This window comes from Crinia signifera, chromosome 5, assembly GCF_055691185.1.
Source record: "Crinia signifera chromosome 5, ASM5569118v1, whole genome shotgun sequence".
NCBI classification, from domain to species: Eukaryota; Metazoa; Chordata; class Amphibia; order Anura; family Myobatrachidae; genus Crinia; species Crinia signifera.
This window is the reverse complement of record NC_139221.1, coordinates 332,172,135-332,191,594: the sequence shown is the minus strand read 5'-3', so window position 1 is coordinate 332,191,594 and position 19,460 is coordinate 332,172,135. Positions and strand designations below refer to the sequence as shown.

The 19,460-nt window shown below is 50.2% G+C and overlaps 1 protein-coding gene across 1 annotated transcript in view; it reads right to left on the bottom strand.

Moving 5' to 3' along the window:
* The window catches only part of LOC146005834 (uncharacterized), a 150,751-nt gene that overhangs the window by 47,509 nt on the left and 83,782 nt on the right, over positions 1-19,460 (bottom strand). Inside the window, exons 8-12 of the mRNA XM_083145262.1 lie at positions 18,866-18,991; positions 13,392-13,514; positions 11,699-11,821; positions 7,267-7,389; positions 6,739-6,861 (exon numbers count right to left, since the gene is read on the bottom strand). Of these exons, the coding sequence (XP_083001388.1) occupies positions 6,739-6,861; positions 7,267-7,389; positions 11,699-11,821; positions 13,392-13,514; positions 18,866-18,991 (618 nt within the window). The remainder of the gene's footprint in view (positions 1-6,738; positions 6,862-7,266; positions 7,390-11,698; positions 11,822-13,391; positions 13,515-18,865; positions 18,992-19,460) is intronic.

The following is a 19,460-nucleotide window of genomic DNA, read 5'->3' as shown; positions in this document are numbered from 1 at the left end:
GTCTGTGCGCTATCATTGCCCGCGTCTGTTCCATATCTCCCAACATCTGTGTCTCGATAATCAGGACACACGTGTGGCAGAGCCATGCACGCGCCCAAAAAGGGGGCGTGACCTTGCGGGACTTTGTGTCCTCCGGCCAGGCCCCCTTTTTCACTCCTCTGCATTGTTTTAGGCTGGGGGACTCCCAACTGCCCCCCTTCCACGCCTTGGGCGGAAAGTGGGAACATCCCCAAAAACCATGACATTTCTGCAGAAAGCGCGAGAGTTGGGAGGTATGTGAATTGTCAGATAGGATTTATGTTCATGATTTCTTTTTACTTTTGCTATAAATAAAAATATCTGTTCCCTGTATCCCTGTATCCCTGGGTGAGTCTGGGATGGTATTCCCTGTATCCCAGGGCCAGTCTGGGATGGTATTCACTGTTTCCCTGGGTGAGTCTGGGATTGTATTCCCTGTATCCCTGGGTGAGTCTGGGATGGTTTTCCCTGTATCCCAGGGCCAGTCTTGGATGGTACTCACTGTTTCCCTGGGTGAGTCTGGGATGGTATTCCATGTATTAATGGGCCATTCTGGGATGGTATTCCCTGTTTCCCTGGTTGAGTCTGGGATGTTATTCCCTGTATCCCTGGGCCAGTCTGGGATGGTATTCCCTGTATTCCCGGTTGAGTCTGGGATTGTATTTCCTGTATTCTCGTATTCCCTGTATCCCTGGGTAAGTCTGGGATGGTATTCACTGTTTCCCTGGGTGTCTGGGATGGTATTCCCTGTATCCCAGGGCCAGTCTGGGATGGTATTCCCTGTATCCCTGGGCCAGTCTTGGATGATATTCCCTGCATCCACAAAACAGTCTGGGATGGTATTCCCTGTTTCCCTGGTTGAGTCTGGGACACAGGCTGAGAGCGTCTCCGGCTTATGTGTCTCCATGGAGACGCATAGCTCAGCCAATCAGGGCTGAGCTATGCGTCTCCATGGAGACGCATCGCCTAATCACGCTCTCAGCCTGTGTCGCGCTGGGACAGCGCGACAGAAGCTGTTAGCTGCATCGGAGGAAGCCGGTTCAGGCCGCTGTCAGTGCAGGCTGTCCGGCTCTGCTGCAGAGAGACCAGCGCTGGATCCTGGATCGGTATGTATAGCGGTGTAAAAGTGAGGTGTTTGTGTGTGTGTGTAATAAAGTTGTACTTTTCTGTGTGTGTGTTTTCTTTTAACATTCTTTTTACAGGTGGACTACTAGTCCCAGCGGACCCATTAATGCCCCGCATGCTGGGACTTGTGGTTCTCCAAGTCCCAGCCTGCGGGGGAAGTCTGCTGGCACTTGCAGTTCTCCTGTATTAAGCAATGTTAGGAATGACAATTTAACCATATCAGGCCGGCGTCCAATGGCCAGGGACGCCGGTGACAGCCCCGGGCTTCAGCCCTGGACGGGTGAAGCCTGGGGGGGGGACCCCTTTATTGGGGGGGTCCCCACTCCTCCAGGTACCCCGTCCAAGGCTGACCAGCCACGGTGCTCATGGTGCGGCCGGGGGACCTTGTGTAAAAAGTGTCCCCCGGCTGTGGCATGACACTGGGGGCTGTTGGAGCCCGGTGCTGGTTTCAAAATATGGGGGACCCCCAGATTTTTTGTACCCTGTATTTTTGGAACCAGGACCGGTCCAAGAGTCCGGGGCTGGTTTCAGAAATACGGGGGACCCCTACGCTTTTTGTCCCCCGTATTTTTGGAACCAGGTCCGGCTCAATGAGCCCGGGGCTGGTTACGTCCAAGAGGGGGGACCTCACGCCAATTTTTTTATTTTTTTTTTCATCACAAAATCGCACATTTTAAAAAAATCGCACCTTTTCATGACTAAAAAATCTCTATTTTCATCCCGAAAATCGCCCTACATCACACTTTCTCGCACTTTTCATGCCGGAATACACACCTCATTAAAAATGCGAATTCTGGAAAAAAATGCAATTTTAAAAAACGGCGATATATGGCGATTTGAGTTTAAATCGCATTTTCGGAAAAACGGTAAACACAATAAATCTCGCCCTAGATTCCTTACAGTCTAAAGGCCTCAAAGAAAATCTGGGTCTTTATCATTTTCTTTAAATCCATCTATGCACGCTGTGAGGCGCCTCTGATGCGGGAACGGCGTTACAACCGATGACACGCACTGCGTGACGCACAGGTGGCGCAGACCCAGAACCTGCTGGACTGACAACATGGACCTAGCACACGAATAGGGGTGCCGGGTAAGTCACTCAAACACATTTATACCAACCTATACTGTGTATTTTTGTTGTGCATTATTGACAAATGGGCCGCCAAGCCCCAAAATTTAGATTTTGGGCACATGGATTAAAGTTAATCCAATTTCTTCAACTTCTCACAAAGTCTTTGAAAAAATATCTAATTGCGCATGGAAGATAGACGCATACACCGATAATTACTGTGGCCGCAGAGACATCAAACCAGAACTTTGTATCCCTGCTCCCGGCTTGTGTGGAGTCTCCTTATAGAGTAAATGATCAGCCTGGGAGGACTCTGAGCCCTATGTTAGTAATACACCAGGGTCACCCAGACGCTCAGAGATTACTAATACGTCACCTATCAGGTCCCGTCCTTACTAGGAGCAAAGTTCCTGTCCCTCAATAATGTGGTCCTCCAGGTGTGTGGCCCCGGGAACAATAAACGTAGGCACACAAATGCCGGGAAGTGCTAAATATCAGCTGGGACCGAAGGGCAGATTGGGAATTAAAGTGGCCCTATTTACATAGAGGGGGTTATTCACCACCGCTCGCTAAGTTTTTGCCAGCCGACGCCCGGTCGCCATCCATCGTACGATTTCTCCTGCCTTGGCAAATAAAAGTCAGTCTGCTCTACGGGCACTAGAACAGCGACTGACGTCCTGTGATGTCATCGGCCCGACCCCGTACCCGGGGAATGCCCAGGGATTTTATGGAGACGCCTATAAAACATTTGGGTATTCCTCTGGTCCGGACCTGTGTCTGCCCTCATCTATAACCGCCCTCCCTACCCACAGCGAGCAGCCTGGCAAGTGCGCTAATCGCCAATTCACTGTCACGGTTTGCACATGTGAAAAACCTGACCATCAGGGCTACTAATAGCGATCCTGAATCGGCCCCAAAGTGTGTCCTTTACACCCTACATTGTCAACATGCCACCTTCTACTTCTACCCCCTAACACCCACACCACCATCGTCTAATCTCTCCCGGCCCCATAGATGCGCCGGCCCACCAGAGGTCGTCCCTGTCCCGGAGGTCTGACAAGTGATGAGATGGCCCCATAGATGCGCCGGCCCACCAGAGGTCGTCCCTGTCCCGGAGGTCTGACAAGTGATGAGATGGCCCCATAGATGTGTCGGCCCACCAGAGGTCGTCCCTGTCCCGGAGGTCTGACAAGTGATGAGATGGCCCCATAGACGTGTCGGCCCACCAGAGGTCGTCCCTGTCCCGGAGGTCTTACAAGTGATGAGATGGCGCCATAGATGCGCCGGCCCACCAGAGGTCGTCCCTCTCCCGGAGGTCTGACTGACAAGTGATGAGATGGCCCCATAGATGTGTCGGCCCACCAGAGGTCGTCCCTGTCCCGGAGGTCTTACAAGTGATGAGATGGCGCCATAGATGCGCCGGCCCACCAGAGGTCGTCCCTCTCCCGGAGGTCTGACAAGTGATGAGATGGCCCCATAGATGTGTCGGCCCACCAGTGGTCGTCCCTGTCCTGGAGGTCTGACAAGTGATGAGATGGCCCCATAGATGTGTCGGCCCACCAGAGGTCGTCCCTGTCCCGGAGGTCTGACAAGTGATGAGATGGCCCCATAGATGTGTTGGCCCACCAGAGGTCGTCCCTGTCCCGGAGGTCTGACAAGTGATTAGATGGCCCCATAGATGTGTCGGCCCACCAGTGGTCGTCCCTGTCCCGGAGGTCTGACAAGTGATGAGACGGCCCCATAGATGTGTCGGCCCACCAGAGGTCGTCCCTGTCCCGGAGGTCTTACAAGTGATGAGATGGCCCCATACATGTGCCGGCCCACCAGAGGTCGTCCCTCTCCCGGAGGTCTGACAAGTGATGAGATGGCCCCATAGATGTGTCGGCCCACCAGAGGTCGTCCCTGTCCCGGAGGTCTGACTGACAAGTGATGAGATGGCCCCATAGATGTGTCGGCCCACCAGAGGTCGTCCCTGTCCCGGAGGTCTGACAAGTGATGAGATGGCCCCATAGATGTGTCGGCCCACCAGAGGTCGTCCCTGTCCTGGAGGTCTGACAAGTGATGAGATGGCCCCATAGATGTGTCGGCCCACCAGAGGTCGTCCCTCTCCCGGAGGTCTGACAAGTGATGAGATGGCCGCATAGATGTGTCGGCCCACCAGAGGTCGTCCCTGTCCCGGAGGTCTGACAAGTGATGAGACGGCCCCATAGATGTGTCGGCCCACCAGAGGTCGTCCCTGTCCCGGAGGTCTGACAAGTGATGAGATGGCCCCATAGATGTGTCGGCCCACCAGAGGTCGTCCCTGTCCCGGAGGTCTTACAAGTGATGAGATGGCCCCATAGATGCGCCGGCCCACCAGAGGTCGTCCCTGTCCCGGAGGTCTGACAAGTGATGAGATGGCCCCATAGATGTGTCGGCCCACCAGAGGTCGTCCCTGTCCTGGAGGTCTGACAAGTGATGAGATGGCCCCATAGATGTGTCGGCCCACCAGAGGTCGTCCCTCTCCCGGAGGTCTGACAAGTGATGAGATGGCCGCATAGATGTGTCGGCCCACCAGAGGTCGTCCCTGTCCCGGAGGTCTGACAAGTGATGAGACGGCCCCATAGATGTGTCGGCCCACCAGAGGTCGTCCCTGTCCCGGAGGTCTTACAAGTGATGAGATGGCCCCATAGATGCGCCGGCCCACCAGAGGTCGTCCCTCTCCCGGAGGTCTGACAAGTGATGAGATGGCCCCATAGATGTGTCGGCCCACCAGAGGTCGTCCCTGTCCCGGAGGTCTGACTGACAAGTGATGAGATGGCCCCATAGATGTGTCGGCCCACCAGTGGTCGTCCCTGTCCCGGAGGTCTGACAAGTGATGAGATGACCCCATAGATGTGTCGGCCCACCAGAGGTCGTCCCTGTCCCGGAGGTCTGACAAGTGATGAGATGGCCCCATAGATGTGTCGGCCCACCAGAGGTCGTCCCTGTCCCGGAGGTCTTACAAGTGATGAGATGGCCCCATAGATGCGCTGGCCCACCAGAGGTCGTCCCTCTCCCGGAGGTCTGACAAGTGATGAGATGGCCCCATAGATGTGTCGGCCCACCAGAGGTCGTCCCTGTCCCGGAGGTCTGACTGACAAGTGATGAGATGGCCCCATAGATGTGTCGGCCCACCAGTGGTCGTCCCTGTCCCGGAGGTCTGACAAGTGATGAGATGGCCCCATAGATGCGCCGGCCCACCAGTGGTCGTCCCTGTCCCAGAGGTCTTACAAGTGATGAGATGGCCCCATAGATGCGCCGGCCCACCAGAGGTCGTCCCTCTCCCGGAGGTCTGACAAGTGATGAGATGGCCCCATAGATGTGTCGGCCCACCAGTGGTCATCCCTGTCCTGGAGGTCTGACAAGTGATGAGATGGCCCCATAGATGTGTCGGCCCACCAGTGGTCATCCCTGTCCCGGAGGTCTGACAAGTGATGAGATGGCCCCATAGATGTGTCGGCCCACCAGAGGTCGTCCCTCTCCCAGAGGTCTGACAAGTGATGAGATGGCCCCATAGATGTGTCGGCCCACCAGAGGTCGTCCCTGTCCCGGAGGTCTGACTGACAAGTGATGAGATGGCCCCATAGATGTGTCGGCCCACCAGAGGTCGTCCCTGTCCCGGAGGTCTGACTGACAAGTGATGAGATGGCCCCATAGATGTGTCGGCCCACCAGAGGTCGTCCCTCTCCCGGAGGTCTGACAAGTGATGAGATGGCCCCATAGATGCGCCGGCCCCCCAGAGGTCGTCCCTGTCCCGGAGGTCTGACAAGTGATGAGATGGCCCCATAGATGTGTCGGCCCACCAGAGGTCGTCCCTCTCCCGGAGGTCTGACAAGTGATGAGATGGCCCCATAGATGTGTCGGCCCACCAGAGGTCGTCCCTGTCCCGGAGGTCTGACAAGTGATGAGATGGCCCCATAGATGTGTCGGCCCACCAGAGGTCGTCCCTGTCCCGGAGGTCTGACAAGTGATGAGATGGCCCCATAGATGTGTCGGCCCACCAGAGGTCGTCCCTCTCCCGGAGGTCTGACAAGTGATGAGATGGCCCCATAGATGTGTCGGCCCACCAGAGGTCGTCCCTGTCCCGGAGGTCTGACAAGTGATGAGACGGCCCCATAGATGTGTCGGCCCACCAGAGGTCTTCCCTGTCCCGGAGGTCTGACAAGTGATGAGACGGCCCCATAGATGTGTCGGCCCACCAGAGGTCGTCCCTGTTCCGGAGGTCTGACTGACAAGTAATGAGACGGCCCCATAGATGTGTCGGCCCACCAGAGGTCATCCCTGTCCCGGAGGTCTGACTGACAAGTGATGAGACGGCCCCATAGATGTGTCAGCCCATCAGAGGTCATCCCTGCCCCCCAGCTTACACTATGAGGGTCTCCTATGCGCTGCACATAAGGTGATCATGTAAATTAGAAGAGGAATATTTGGAATTCCTATAGACAACTCGCATCATCACTGATCGGTCTGGATGTTAATACATTGGGGGTCTAATGATGCCTTACCCACACACTGACGGCGATCCACATGTAACTGGAACCCGGTCTGACACGAACACTCATAGGAGCCCTGCGTGTTCCTGCAGATCTGCTGACAGCCATTATTGTCAACCGCACACTCATCGATATCTGAGATGACACCAGACATAACAATGTTATGGGCTTCTGTCCTAGCTGAGTACTGCAGCATCTGACCATGACACTGACCACAGGTGCCGGACGGAGTCCTGACAGTCGAGATCCCGACAGTCCTTTACCCGATGTCAGGATCCCGACTGTTAAAACACTGACAGATGGGTTCCCGACGGCCACCGGCTATTCTCCCTTGTGGGGGTCCACAACCCCCATAGAGGGACAATAGAATAGGTGGCGAGCATGGCGAGCCACCGTGCCCGCAAGGGGCTTTGTTGTGCTCGCCATGCTGTCTGAGTCTGGGCGCCCACCGACCACAATAAGACAGGGCCACCTCAGATAATCAAGTCAACTGGGCGTCTGACATGAGAAAGGAACAGAAAGTCCATGAGTCAGTGTTACCTGTGCAGTTCTTGCCATCTTCCACCAGCTTATATCCCTGGTGACACTGGCACTGAAAGCTACCAGCCTGGTTCACACACAGCTGCTGGCATTCTCCATTATCCACAGAACACTCATCCCTGTCTGATGCAGAAGAGAAAAGAGACATCTACATTATGGGTTCACCAATATCTCAGCAAGAAAGAACAACAGAGGAGGAATATCACACATGAGGTAGGATCTGTAAGATAAACACTGGTTGGTGATTGGTGACAGACAGGATCTCTAGTATGGAGAGTGTGAGATGATTGAGGACAGACAGGATCTCTGATATGGAGAGTGTGAGATGATTGGTGACAGACAGGAACTCTGGGATGGAGAGTGTGAGATGATTGTGGAGAGATAGGATATCTGATATGGAGAGTGTGAGGTGATTGGTGACAGATAAGACCTCTGGGATGGAGAGTGTTAGATGATTGAGGACAGATGGGATCTATGGTATGGAGGGTGTTAGATCATTGAGGACACATGGGATCTCTGATATGGAGAGTTTTAGATGATTGAGGACAGATGGGATCTATGGTATGGAGTGTGTGAGATGATTGGGGACAGATGTGACCTCTAGGATGCTGTACCTCTAATGACTTTACCTCTCTTGCTGTTCCATTGAGAGTAGGTGTCCCTGATTATTTTATTCTTGGCCCTCTTCTCTATCTCTACATGTCCTCGACTTCCACTATGCCGAAAATACTAAAATCTACCCCTCGTTTCCTGATCGTTCTCCTTCCATCCTAACTCATATCTCCAACTGTCTCTCTGCTGTCTACTCTTGGATGACCCAGCGCTTTTTTAGACTTAAAATATCAAACACTAAGCTGACCTCTTTCGACCCTCCTGCATAAAACCTGACCATCTCTCATCCTAACCTGTTTATGCTCACCTCTCCCCCTTCTGTGTCACCCCAGTCTGTCTAACCCTCCCCTTTAGAATGTAAGCTCTCACGGGCAGGGACCTCTCTCCTCATGTGCCTTTCTTAGAATATATAAACCACTGCCACCCTGATAATTGCTTCAGTGTCCTGTCCCCTGATGCAACTATCCATATTAACCATGTACTTGTCCTAAACTGTCTTGTAATGTAATTTGTTATGTGTTTGCTCATAACTATGCTCTGTACAGCGCTGCGGAATCTGTGTGCGCTATATAAGAAACTGTTAATAAATAAATAAATAGGATGGAGAGAGTTGAGTGATTAAGGACACACAAGATTTCTGGTATGGAGAGTGTTGGGTGATGGAGGACACATGCATCTCTGGGATGGAGAGTGTTGAGTGATTGAGGACACGAGTGCCAGACACGGTCCCGACAGTCATTTACCCGACGTCGGGATCCCGACTGTAAAAACTCAGACAGACGGTTGCCCGATGGCCACCAGCTATTCTCCCTCATGGGGGTCCACGACCCAGAGGAAAAATAGAATAGGTGGTGAGCGTAGCGAGCCACCGTGCCGGCAGCTCAGAAACCTTTAGCTTTTCAGGCCCAGTGAGCCCGCAAGGGGCTTTGTTGCGCTCACTATGCTGTCTGAGTCCGGGCAGTCAGGATCCCGACGTCGGGCTAATGACTGTCAGGAACCAGACTTTCGGTACCCTATACCACACCGAGGACACATATGATCTCTGGTATGGAGAGTGTTGGGTGATGGAGGACACATGGATCTCTGGGATGGAGAGTGTTGAGTTATTGAGGACACATGGGATCTCTGGTATGAAGAGTGTTGGTGATGGAGGAAATAGAGGATCTCTGGTATGGAGAGTGTTGGGTGATGGAGGGCACATGGATCTCTAGGATGGAGAGTGTTGAGTGATTGAGGACACATGGGATCTCTGGTATGGAGAGTGTTGGGTGATGGAGGGCACATGGATCTCTGGGATGGAAAGTGTTGGGTGATTGAGGACACATGGGATCTCTGGTATGGAGAGTGTTGGGTGATGGAGGACACAGAGGATCTCTGGTATGGAGAGTGTTGGGTGATGGAGGGCACATGGATTTATGGGATGGAGAGTGTTGAGTGATTGATGACACATGAGATCTCTGGTATGGAGAGTGTTGGGTGATGGAGGACACAGAGAATCTCTGGTATGGAGAGTGTTGGGTGATGCAGGACACAGATGATCCCTGGTATGGAGAGTGTTGGGTGATGGGGGAAATAGAGGATCTCTGGTATAGAGAGTGTTGGGTGATGGAGGGCACATGGATCTCTGGGATGGAAAGTGTTGGGTGATTGAGGACACAGAGGATCTCTGGTATGGAGAGTGTTGGGTGATGGAGGGCACATGGATTTATGGGATGGAGAGTGTTGAGTGATTGATGACACATGAGATCTCTGGTATAGAGAGTGTTGGGTGATGGAGGGTACATGGATCTCTGGGATGGAAAGTATTGGGTGATTGAGGACACATGGGATCTCTGGGATGGAAAGTGTTGGGTGATTAAGGACACAAGGGATCTCTGGTATGGAGAGTGTTGGGTGATGCAGGACACAGATGATCCCTGGTATGGAGAGTGTTGGGTGATGGAGGAAATAGAGGATCTCTGGTATGGAGAGTGTTGGGTGATGGAGGGCACATGGATCTCTAGGATGGAGAGTGTTGAGTGATTGAGGACACATGGGATCTCTGGTATGGAGAGTGTTGGGTGATGGAGGGCACATGGATCTCTGGGATGGAAAGTGTTGGGTGATTGAGGACACATGGGATCTCTGGTATGGAGAGTGTTGGGTGATGGAGGACACAGAGGATCTCTGGTATGGAGAGTGTTGGGTGATGGAGGGCACATGGATTTATGGGATGGAGAGTGTTGAGTGATTGATGACACATGAGATCTCTGGTATGGAGAGTGTTGGGTGATGGAGGACACAGAGAATCTCTGGTATGGAGAGTGTTGGGTGATGCAGGACACAGATGATCCCTGGTATGGAGAGTGTTGGGTGATGGGGGAAATAGAGGATCTCTGGTATAGAGAGTGTTGGGTGATGGAGGGCACATGGATCTCTGGGATGGAAAGTGTTGGGTGATTGAGGACACAGAGGATCTCTGGTATGGAGAGTGTTGGGTGATGGAGGGCACATGGATTTATGGGATGGAGAGTGTTGAGTGATTGATGACACATGAGATCTCTGGTATAGAGAGTGTTGGGTGATGGAGGGTACATGGATCTCTGGGATGGAAAGTATTGGGTGATTGAGGACACATGGGATCTCTGGGATGGAAAGTGTTGGGTGATTAAGGACACAAGGGATCTCTGGTATGGAGAGTGTTGGGTGATGCAGGACACAGATGATCCCTGGTATGGAGAGTGTTGGGTGATGGAGGAAATAGAGGATCTCTGGTATAGAGAGTGTTGGGTGATGGAGGACACATGGATCTCTGGGATAGAAAGTGTTGGGTGATGGAGGGCACATGGATCTCTGGGATGGAAAGTGTTGGGTGATTGAGGACACATGGGATCTCTGGTATGGAGAGTGTTGTGTGATGGAGGACACAGAGGATCTCTGGTATGGAGAGTGTTGGGTGATGGAGGGCACATGGATTTATGGGATGGAGAGTGTTGAGTGATTGATGACACATGAGATCTCTGGTATGGAGAGTGTTGGGTGATGGAGGACACAGAGAATCTCTGGTATGGAGAGTGTTGGGTGATGCAGGACACAGATGATCCCTGGTATGGAGAGTGTTGGGTGATGGAGGAAATAGAGGATCTCTGGTATAGAGAGTGTTGGGTGATGGAGGGTACATGGATCTATGGGATGGAGAGTGTTGGGTGATGGATGATACATGGGATCTCTGGTATGGAGAGTGTTGGATGATGGATGACACAGAGGATCTCTGGTATGGAGAGTGTTGAGTGATGGAGGACACATGGATTTCTTGGATGGAGAGTGTTGGGTGATCGAGGACACATGGGATCTCTGGTATGGCGAGTTTTGTGTGATTGAGGATACATGGGATCTCTGGTATGGAGAGTGTTGGGTGATGGAGGACACAGAGGATCTCTGGTATGGAGAGTGTTGGGTGATGGAGGACACAGAGGATCTCTGGGATTGAGAGTGTTGGGTGATTGAGGATACATGGGATCTCTGGTATGGAGAGTGTTGGGTGATGGAGGACACCGAGGATCTCTGGTATGGAGAGTGTTGGGTGATGGGGGACACTGAGGATCTCTGGTATGGAGAGTGTTGGGTGATGGAGGACACATGGATCTCTGGGATGGAGAGTGTTGGTTAATTGAGGACACATGGGATCTCTGCTATAGATTGTGACAGATGCTTAAGAACAATTGATGGAAAGTTGAATATGATGGAAGACAGGTGACATCTGTGAGGTACATAGTTATTTAGAGGTTATTTGAGACACCTAAGATCAGTATACAGAGTATATACACACACACATCCTCACCTAAGCAGCTGTGGCCATCTCCAATAAATCCCTGGTAGCATTGGCAGAAATAGGAGCCAATAACATTACCACATCGGGCGTTGGTGTCACAGCCGTGTTTTCCAGAAGTGCACTCGTTCTCGTCTGTAAATAGAGCACATAATTGTACGCTCAGAATCCATACATAAATAACCTCTGTATATATATATATATATATATATATATATATATATATATATATATATACACTGTATGTACTCATGATTTAGGGATGACCATCATTGCTATTGGCATCAATGGCAATAGTGCGACTGGCCATTGATATTGTTAAACTATGCACGCTGTGCCGCGCTGAGCAGCGTCTGGGTAAGAGACCACGCCGTGCCATGCTGAGCAGCGTCTGGGTAAGAGACCACGCCGTGCCATGCTGAGCAGTGTCTGGGTAAGAGACCACGCCATGCCGTGCTGAGCAGTGTCTGGGTAAGAGACCACGCCGTGCCATGCTGAGCAGCGTCTGTGTAAGAAACCACGCCATGCCATGCTGAGCAGCGTCTGGGTAAGAGACCACGCCATGCCATGCTGAGCAGCGTCTGGATAAGAGACCACGCCGTGCCATGCTGAGCAGCATCTAGGTAAGAGACCACGCCATGCCATGCTGAGCAGCGTCTGGGTAAGAGACCATGCCGTGCTGAGCAGTGTCTGGGTAAGAGACCACGCCGTGTCATGCTGAGCAGTGTCTGGGTAAGAGACCACGCCGTGCTGAGCAGTGTCTGGGTAAGAGACCACGCCGTGCTGAGCAGTGTCTGGGTAAGAGACCACGCTGTGCTGAGCAGTGTCTGGGTAAGAGACCACGCTGTGTCGTGCAGAGCAGTGTCTGGGTAAGAGACCACGCCGTGCCATGCTGAGCACTGTCTGGGTAAGAGACCACGCCGTGTCGTGCAGAGCAGTGTCTGGGTAAGAGACCACGCCGTGCCATGCTGAGCAGTGTCTGGGTAAGAGACCAAGCCGTGCTGAGCAGTGTCTGGGTAAGAGACCACGCCGTGCTGAGCATTGTCTGGGTAAGAGACCACGCTGTGCTGAGCAGTGTCTGGGTAAGAGACCACGCCGTGTCGTGCAGAGCAGTGTCTGGGTAAGAGACCACGCCGTGCCATGCTGAGCAGTGTCTGGGTAAGAGACCACGCCGTGCTGAGCAGTGTCTGAGTAAGAGACCACGCCGTGCTGAGCAGTGTCTGGGTAAGAGACCACGCTGTGCTGAGCAGTGTCTGGGTAAGAGACCACGCCGTGTCGTGCAGAGCAGTGTCTGGGTAAGAGACCACGCCATGCCTTGGTGAGCAGAGTCTGGGTTAGAGACCACGCTGTGCTATGCAGTGTCTGGGTAAGTGACCACGCCGTGCCATGCTGAGCAGTGTCTGGGTAAGAGACCATGCCGTGCCATGTTGAGCAGTGTCTGGGTAAGAGACAACACCATGCTGGGCAGTGTCTGGGTAAGAGATCACGCCGTGCCGTGCTGAGCAGTGTCTGTGTAAGAGACCATGCCGTGCCATGTTGAGCAGTGTCTGGGTAAGAGACCACGCCGTGCCATGTTGAGCAGTGTCTGGGTAAGAGACAACACCATGCTGGGCAGTGCCTGGGTAAAAGACCATGCCGTGCCGTGCTGAGCAGTGTCTGGGTAAAAGACCACGCCGTGTCCTCTACTCTCCACTGTAATATCCACCTTCACAGAACGTTCCATTGCCACGGTAACCAGCGCGACAGCGACACCGGTAACTTCCAACCACATTCTCGCACACGCCGATTCCAGAGCAGATGGAAGGATTGTTCTCACACTCGTCTACATCTGAGGAGACAGGACAGACATCAGTTATGAAAGTGTGCGGAGAGCAGACTCACCCGACACACGCGGGGATTCACAGTGATGGCGTCTGTGGCATGCAGCACCCAACGTGCCCACAGTGTTCCACGCCCAATGCTTCACATAGATATAATTCTCGTGTTTCCTATGCAGGAGCAAATGAGCTCCATCAGTAAGGTGTTTATCTCCAGTGTAACAGGTGATGGGTCCGAATCTTGATTCTGCCAGAATTGTTAAATATATGTCATATACACACAAAGATGTGACTGTAGGTGCAGCGACTGGAGGGGGATTTACCCATGGAGGAGATAGGGGTGGCAAGAGATAGCTACATGTTAAACTAATTACAGTTAATAGACAGGTGCAATCGACAGCGCCCCCTTCCTTACATTATGTATCACATTACCCTAGTTACAGCCTTGTTCTGTGTCTGAGTACACCCCATTACCTTAGGAGAGAGAGGTTTGTGGGAGTCGCACAAGGTTTTACCCACCCGGTGTGAGTTGGGTCAAGAGAGACCCCCTTCACTCCTTAAGGTGGGATTTGGCCTGGGTTGCCTGATACCAACTTTTTGTAAAGCGTGAAGTCCCTGTATGGGGTAATAGTCTATATGTTGGCGGTGCTCCCCTGAGTCCGAAATATACAAAATTGGAAGGAGAGAAAAGAAGACTCTTTTTGTGGGGCACTCTTTGTATTCTGTTTCAATTAAAACTTAGCTTTTAATGTATTCAAATAAGATAAAGTCGACATACATAGACAGACAAACAAATAAACAAATAGTCCGAATCTGTACAGATAGGGATACACTTTGATTTTGCAATGAGCTTCTGAATTATAGGCTATGCAAAAATTTATTTAGTAATCAATATTGTGTCTGGACAAGAACTGTATAATTCTTCTGCACAGCTAATTGCTGTTAAGTGCTGAAATTTGCAGTGAGCTTTTTTTAAAAATTGCTGTGCAAATAACAAGATTAAGTTCTATGTCAGTACAAAATATATGGTTGTTGTGATGAATCTAGCAAAGCTATTTGCTGTTTGTGCTAGAGATCGTCTGAAGGTTTTGTAAAAACTTTTGACAGGGAAAATTTCCCTCCTTAGACTGCATATTTGATGATAACTGCTACTGAGCGTTTATAATGAGGTGTCAGATTTTTGGAATAATTTTCCTAAGAGTGTACTCTGTCAGGTAGTGCCCCTCCAATATTATCCGTCGTCTCAGTCCATCAGTCTGCTCTCACCTGGCTCACCTCTTTAATCTTTCCCTATCCTCTGGGATCTTCCCTTCCTCCTTCAAACACGCTCTTGTCTCCCCAATTCTCAAAAAAACTAATCTGGACCCCAACTCTCCATCCAACTACAGGCCCATCTCCCTCCTCCCTTTTGCCTCCAAACTCCTAGAACGTCTGACCTATAATCGTCTCCTAAGCCACCTTACTGCTAACTCCATTCTAGACCCCCTCCAATCCGGGTTCCACCCTTTACATTCCACTGAAACTGCCCTGACCAAAGTCACTAACGATCTACTATCAGCTAAATCCAAAGGCCTCTTCTCTATCCTCATCCAGCTTGATCTGTCGGCTGCCTTTGACACTGTTGACCACCCTCTCCTGCTCAACACCCTCCGCTCCTTTGGCATCACTGGCACGGTCTTCTCCTGGTTCACCTCATACCTCTCCGATCGCTCCTTCTCCGTCTCCACTCCGAGCTCCTCCTCTCCTACTACCCCCCAGCCAGTCGGTGTTCCCCAAGGGTCAGTCCTTGGCCCTCTCCTCTTCTCCCTCTACACCACCTCACTGGGCACCCTTATCAGCTCCTATGGTTTTCATTACCACCTTTATGCTGATGATACCCTAATCTATCTCTCCTCCCCCGACTTATCCCCATCACTTCTGTCCAAGGTCTCCGAATGCCTCACTGCCATCTCAGCCTGGATGACCCAACGCTTCCTGAAACTAAACATGGCTAAAACTGAACTTCTAATCTTCCATCCCCCGAACATCCCCTCTTCTCCCACTATCTCCATCAGCATTGGTGAAACCGAGATCACGTCCACCGCCCAAACGCGCTGCCTCGGTGTCATCATTGACTCCTCCCTCTCTTTCACCCCCCACATTCGTGCTCTCTCACAGTCTTGCCGCTTTCACCTACGCAACATCTCACGCATCAGACCATTCCTCTCCACTGACGCGACCAAATTTCTCATTCACTCTCTTGTCATCTCCCGCCTTGACTACTGCAACATCCTTCTCTCTGGGCTACCTCTCACCCGCCTCGCACCTCTCCAATCCATTCTTAACGCTGCTGCTAGGCTCATCTTCCTCTCACGCCGCTCTACCTCCGCCTCCCCCCTCTGTTTATCTCTTCACTGGCTCCCCATTCCTTTCCGAGTTCTCTTTAAACTCCTCACCACCACCTACAAGGCTCTCTCCTCCTCCACAGCTCCTTACCTCTCTTCACTGATCTCTATCCACACTCCCTCCCGTCCTCTTCGCTCCATCGCTGACCGCCGACTGACCTCTCACCTAATCACCTCCTCCCACTCCCGTGTCCAAGATTTCTCTCGCGCTGCCCCCCTGCACTGGAACAACCTCCCGCCACCCATCAGGCTATCTGATTCCCTTACCTCCTTCAAGCGCTCCCTCAAAACCCACTTTTTTCGACTAGCCAATCCCTCCTCCTAACCTCTTTTGATCCTCCTATCCTGCCTCCGTTCCCCTCCGTTCCTTCTTATCCTATTGTATTTCGTTCGTCCACCCACCTATTTTTAGTATGTTAACTCTTATGAGCAGGGCCCTCCTTCCTCATGTACTCACCCTACCTCATTACCTCACCTGTGCTCCTGTCCTGTTCTCCCCTTCCTCTACTTCATCTTCAGTCTCCTTGACAATTTTGACACCTACTTCTGAACTGATGCTGATTTTAGTTCTACCAGCTATACCGCTATTTATACTGTATCTTTCAACACACCCTGTACGTTACCTTGTAATTTTTTTTTTTTTTTGTTTGCTATGTACGGCGCTGCGGACACTTTGCGGCGCCTTATAAATAAACGTACTACTACTACTACTACTACTAAGAGTCTCTCATGTCAGAAATGCTCCAAAAACACATCATTATAAGCTCCCGGTCTCAAAAAGTCACTTTCCACATATATGCTTATAGTAACTGTGAGGGATTAGGCCTTAATACAGAATGATTCACTGTACACATAAATTTTTGTATATCACAAAAAATGCTCCACTTCTATTTTTAAAGTTCAAATGACCAATATCTTACTGTGCAACAGACCACTAGATAATTAGTTCTTATATCACAGAGCACCTGGCTCTCACCATTGCACAAAGGAAAGAAAGAAAAGTCTGGTCAATGAATTGCATTGGTTATACAGACTAGCGTAGTAGATTGTTGCAATCAATTGTATCAAAAAAGTCACAGTGTCAGTAAATTGTTGCAATACGTCGTATCACAGAGGTCTGAGTATTTATAAATTGCTACAAATAATTGTAACAGCACAATTGGTTGGTAATCCTGGTCTCACAGCAATGACCTTCTAGCGAGTCAGATTGGATTCACTGTTATCTCTGAGTCTTGCATACGTGCATTGGGCTCAGGATGAGAGAGTCCGTCTCTGTGCTATAGGGTCAGGAGAGATAGAGTAATGGCACTTCTGCTGTTGGGGAAACTGCGGGAGAAATGCCCTGTTATGCTGACATTGCAGAGCAATAAGCCACGCAGTATCGCCAATGAGAGAGTGTCGGAAATATAGGTGACAGTTTTAAGAGCAAAGTTAAACAATATTTAATGTGGAAAGGATATTTTTAAAGTAGCACCACATTGTGAACCTGTGCCTATCCTCTCTCATTACTAAAGTCCGCTGCAGGAGCAAGACTTTACTGAAAGCAGAAGGTGGCACCTGTTCCACGTGAGTTACTTTAAAAATATCCTTTCCACATTAAATATTGTTTAACTTTGCTCTTAAAACTGTCACCTATATTTCCGACACTCTCTCATTGGCGATACTGCGTGGCTTATTGCTCTGCAATGTCAGCATAACAGGGCATTTCTCCCGCAGTTTCCCCAACAGCAGAAGTGCCATTACTCTATCTCTCCTGACCCTATAGCACAGAGACGGACTCTCTCATCCTGAGCCCAATGCACGTATGCAAGACTCAGAGATAACAGTGAATCCAATCTGACTCGCTAGAAGGTCATTGCTGTGAGACCAGGATTACCAACTAATTGTGCTGTTACAATTATTTGTAGCAATTTATAAATACTCAGACCTCTGTGATACGACCCATTGCAACAATTTACTGACACTGTGACTTTTTTGATACAATTGATTGCAACAATCTACTACGCTAGTCTGTATAACCAATGCAATTCATTGACCAGACTTTTCTTTCTTTCCTTTGTGCAATGGTGAGAGCCAGGTGCTCTGTGATATAAGAACTAATTATCTAGTGGTCTGTTGCACAGTAAGATATTGGTCATTTGAACTTTAAAAATAGAAGTGGAGCATTTTTTGTGATATACAAAAATTTATGTGTACAGTGAATCATTCTGTATTAAGGCCTAATCCCTCACAGTTACTATAAGCATATATGTGGAAAGTGACTTTTTGAGACCGGGAGCTTATAATGATGTGTTTTGGAGCATTTCTGACATGAGAGACTCTTAGCAGGCACTACCTGATAGAGTATACTCTTAGGAAAATTATTCCAAAAATCTGACACCTCATTATAAACGCTCAGTAGCAGTTATCATCAAATATGCAGTCTAAGGAGGGAAATTTTCCCTGTCAAAAGTTTTTACAAAACCTTCAGACGATCTCTAGCACAAACAGCAAATAGCTTTGCTAGATTCATCACAACAACCATATATTTTGTACTGACATAGAACTTAATCTTGTTATTTGCACAGCAATTTTTAAAAAAAGCTCACTGCAAATTTCAGCACTTAACAGCAATTAGCTGTGCAGAAGAATTATACAGTTCTTGTCCAGACACAATATTGATTACTAAATACATTTTTGCATAGCCTATAATTCAGAAGCTCATTGCAAAATCAAAGTGTATCCCTATCTGTACAGATTCGGACTATTTGTTTATTTGTTTGTCTGTCTATGTATGTCGACTTTATCTTATTTGAATACATTAAAAGCTAAGTTTTAATTGAAACAGAATACAAAGAGTGCCCCACAAAAAGAGTCTTCTTTTCTCTCCTTCCAATTTTACACCCCATTACCCCCAGCACCCCATTACCCCAGTTCTCTCTGCCAAGCATTGACAACACACAATGAAGGCAAGATAAGGGGCCAAGCACCCCACTTACCGAGGCAGGAGACCCCCGACTCCAGAAATCCTGACTGGCAGCTGCAGCGGTAACTCCCCTCCGTGTTCACACACGTGTTCCCCAACTCCCGGCGACATTTCTCCTCAAACGCACACTCATCAACATCTGTCCGGAAAATGCATGTTACACGTGAGTGTCATATGAGTCACGGGCTGCTGTACATACGTGTCTCCTGATATACTGCAGGTCCATGTGATTAAGGGGGGGGGGGGGTGATAATGGGGGTCACATCCAAGCTGCACCTAATGTCTCATAGACACCTCAGAGAGATAAAGTAGAGGTGAATCAGCTCCCAACTGCCATTCTACAGGCTATGTTTGACAGATAACTATTAGGAGCAGGTTGGCTGATACTTTATCTCTCTCCAAGGCTTAGCACATCTCCCCCTATATTGTGGTAAACATGCTCCCCAGCAAATCGGGGCAAACACTGAACTTCTTATACTATTCCCAATAATGATCACCCTTCATTCCCATTATGAGCTCCCAGCCGTTCCTGAGACCCCCATTGCGTTACTGGATAATGGGCCACGCTGTCGCCACTGGAGGCAGCCATTATGTGAGATGGACTAATA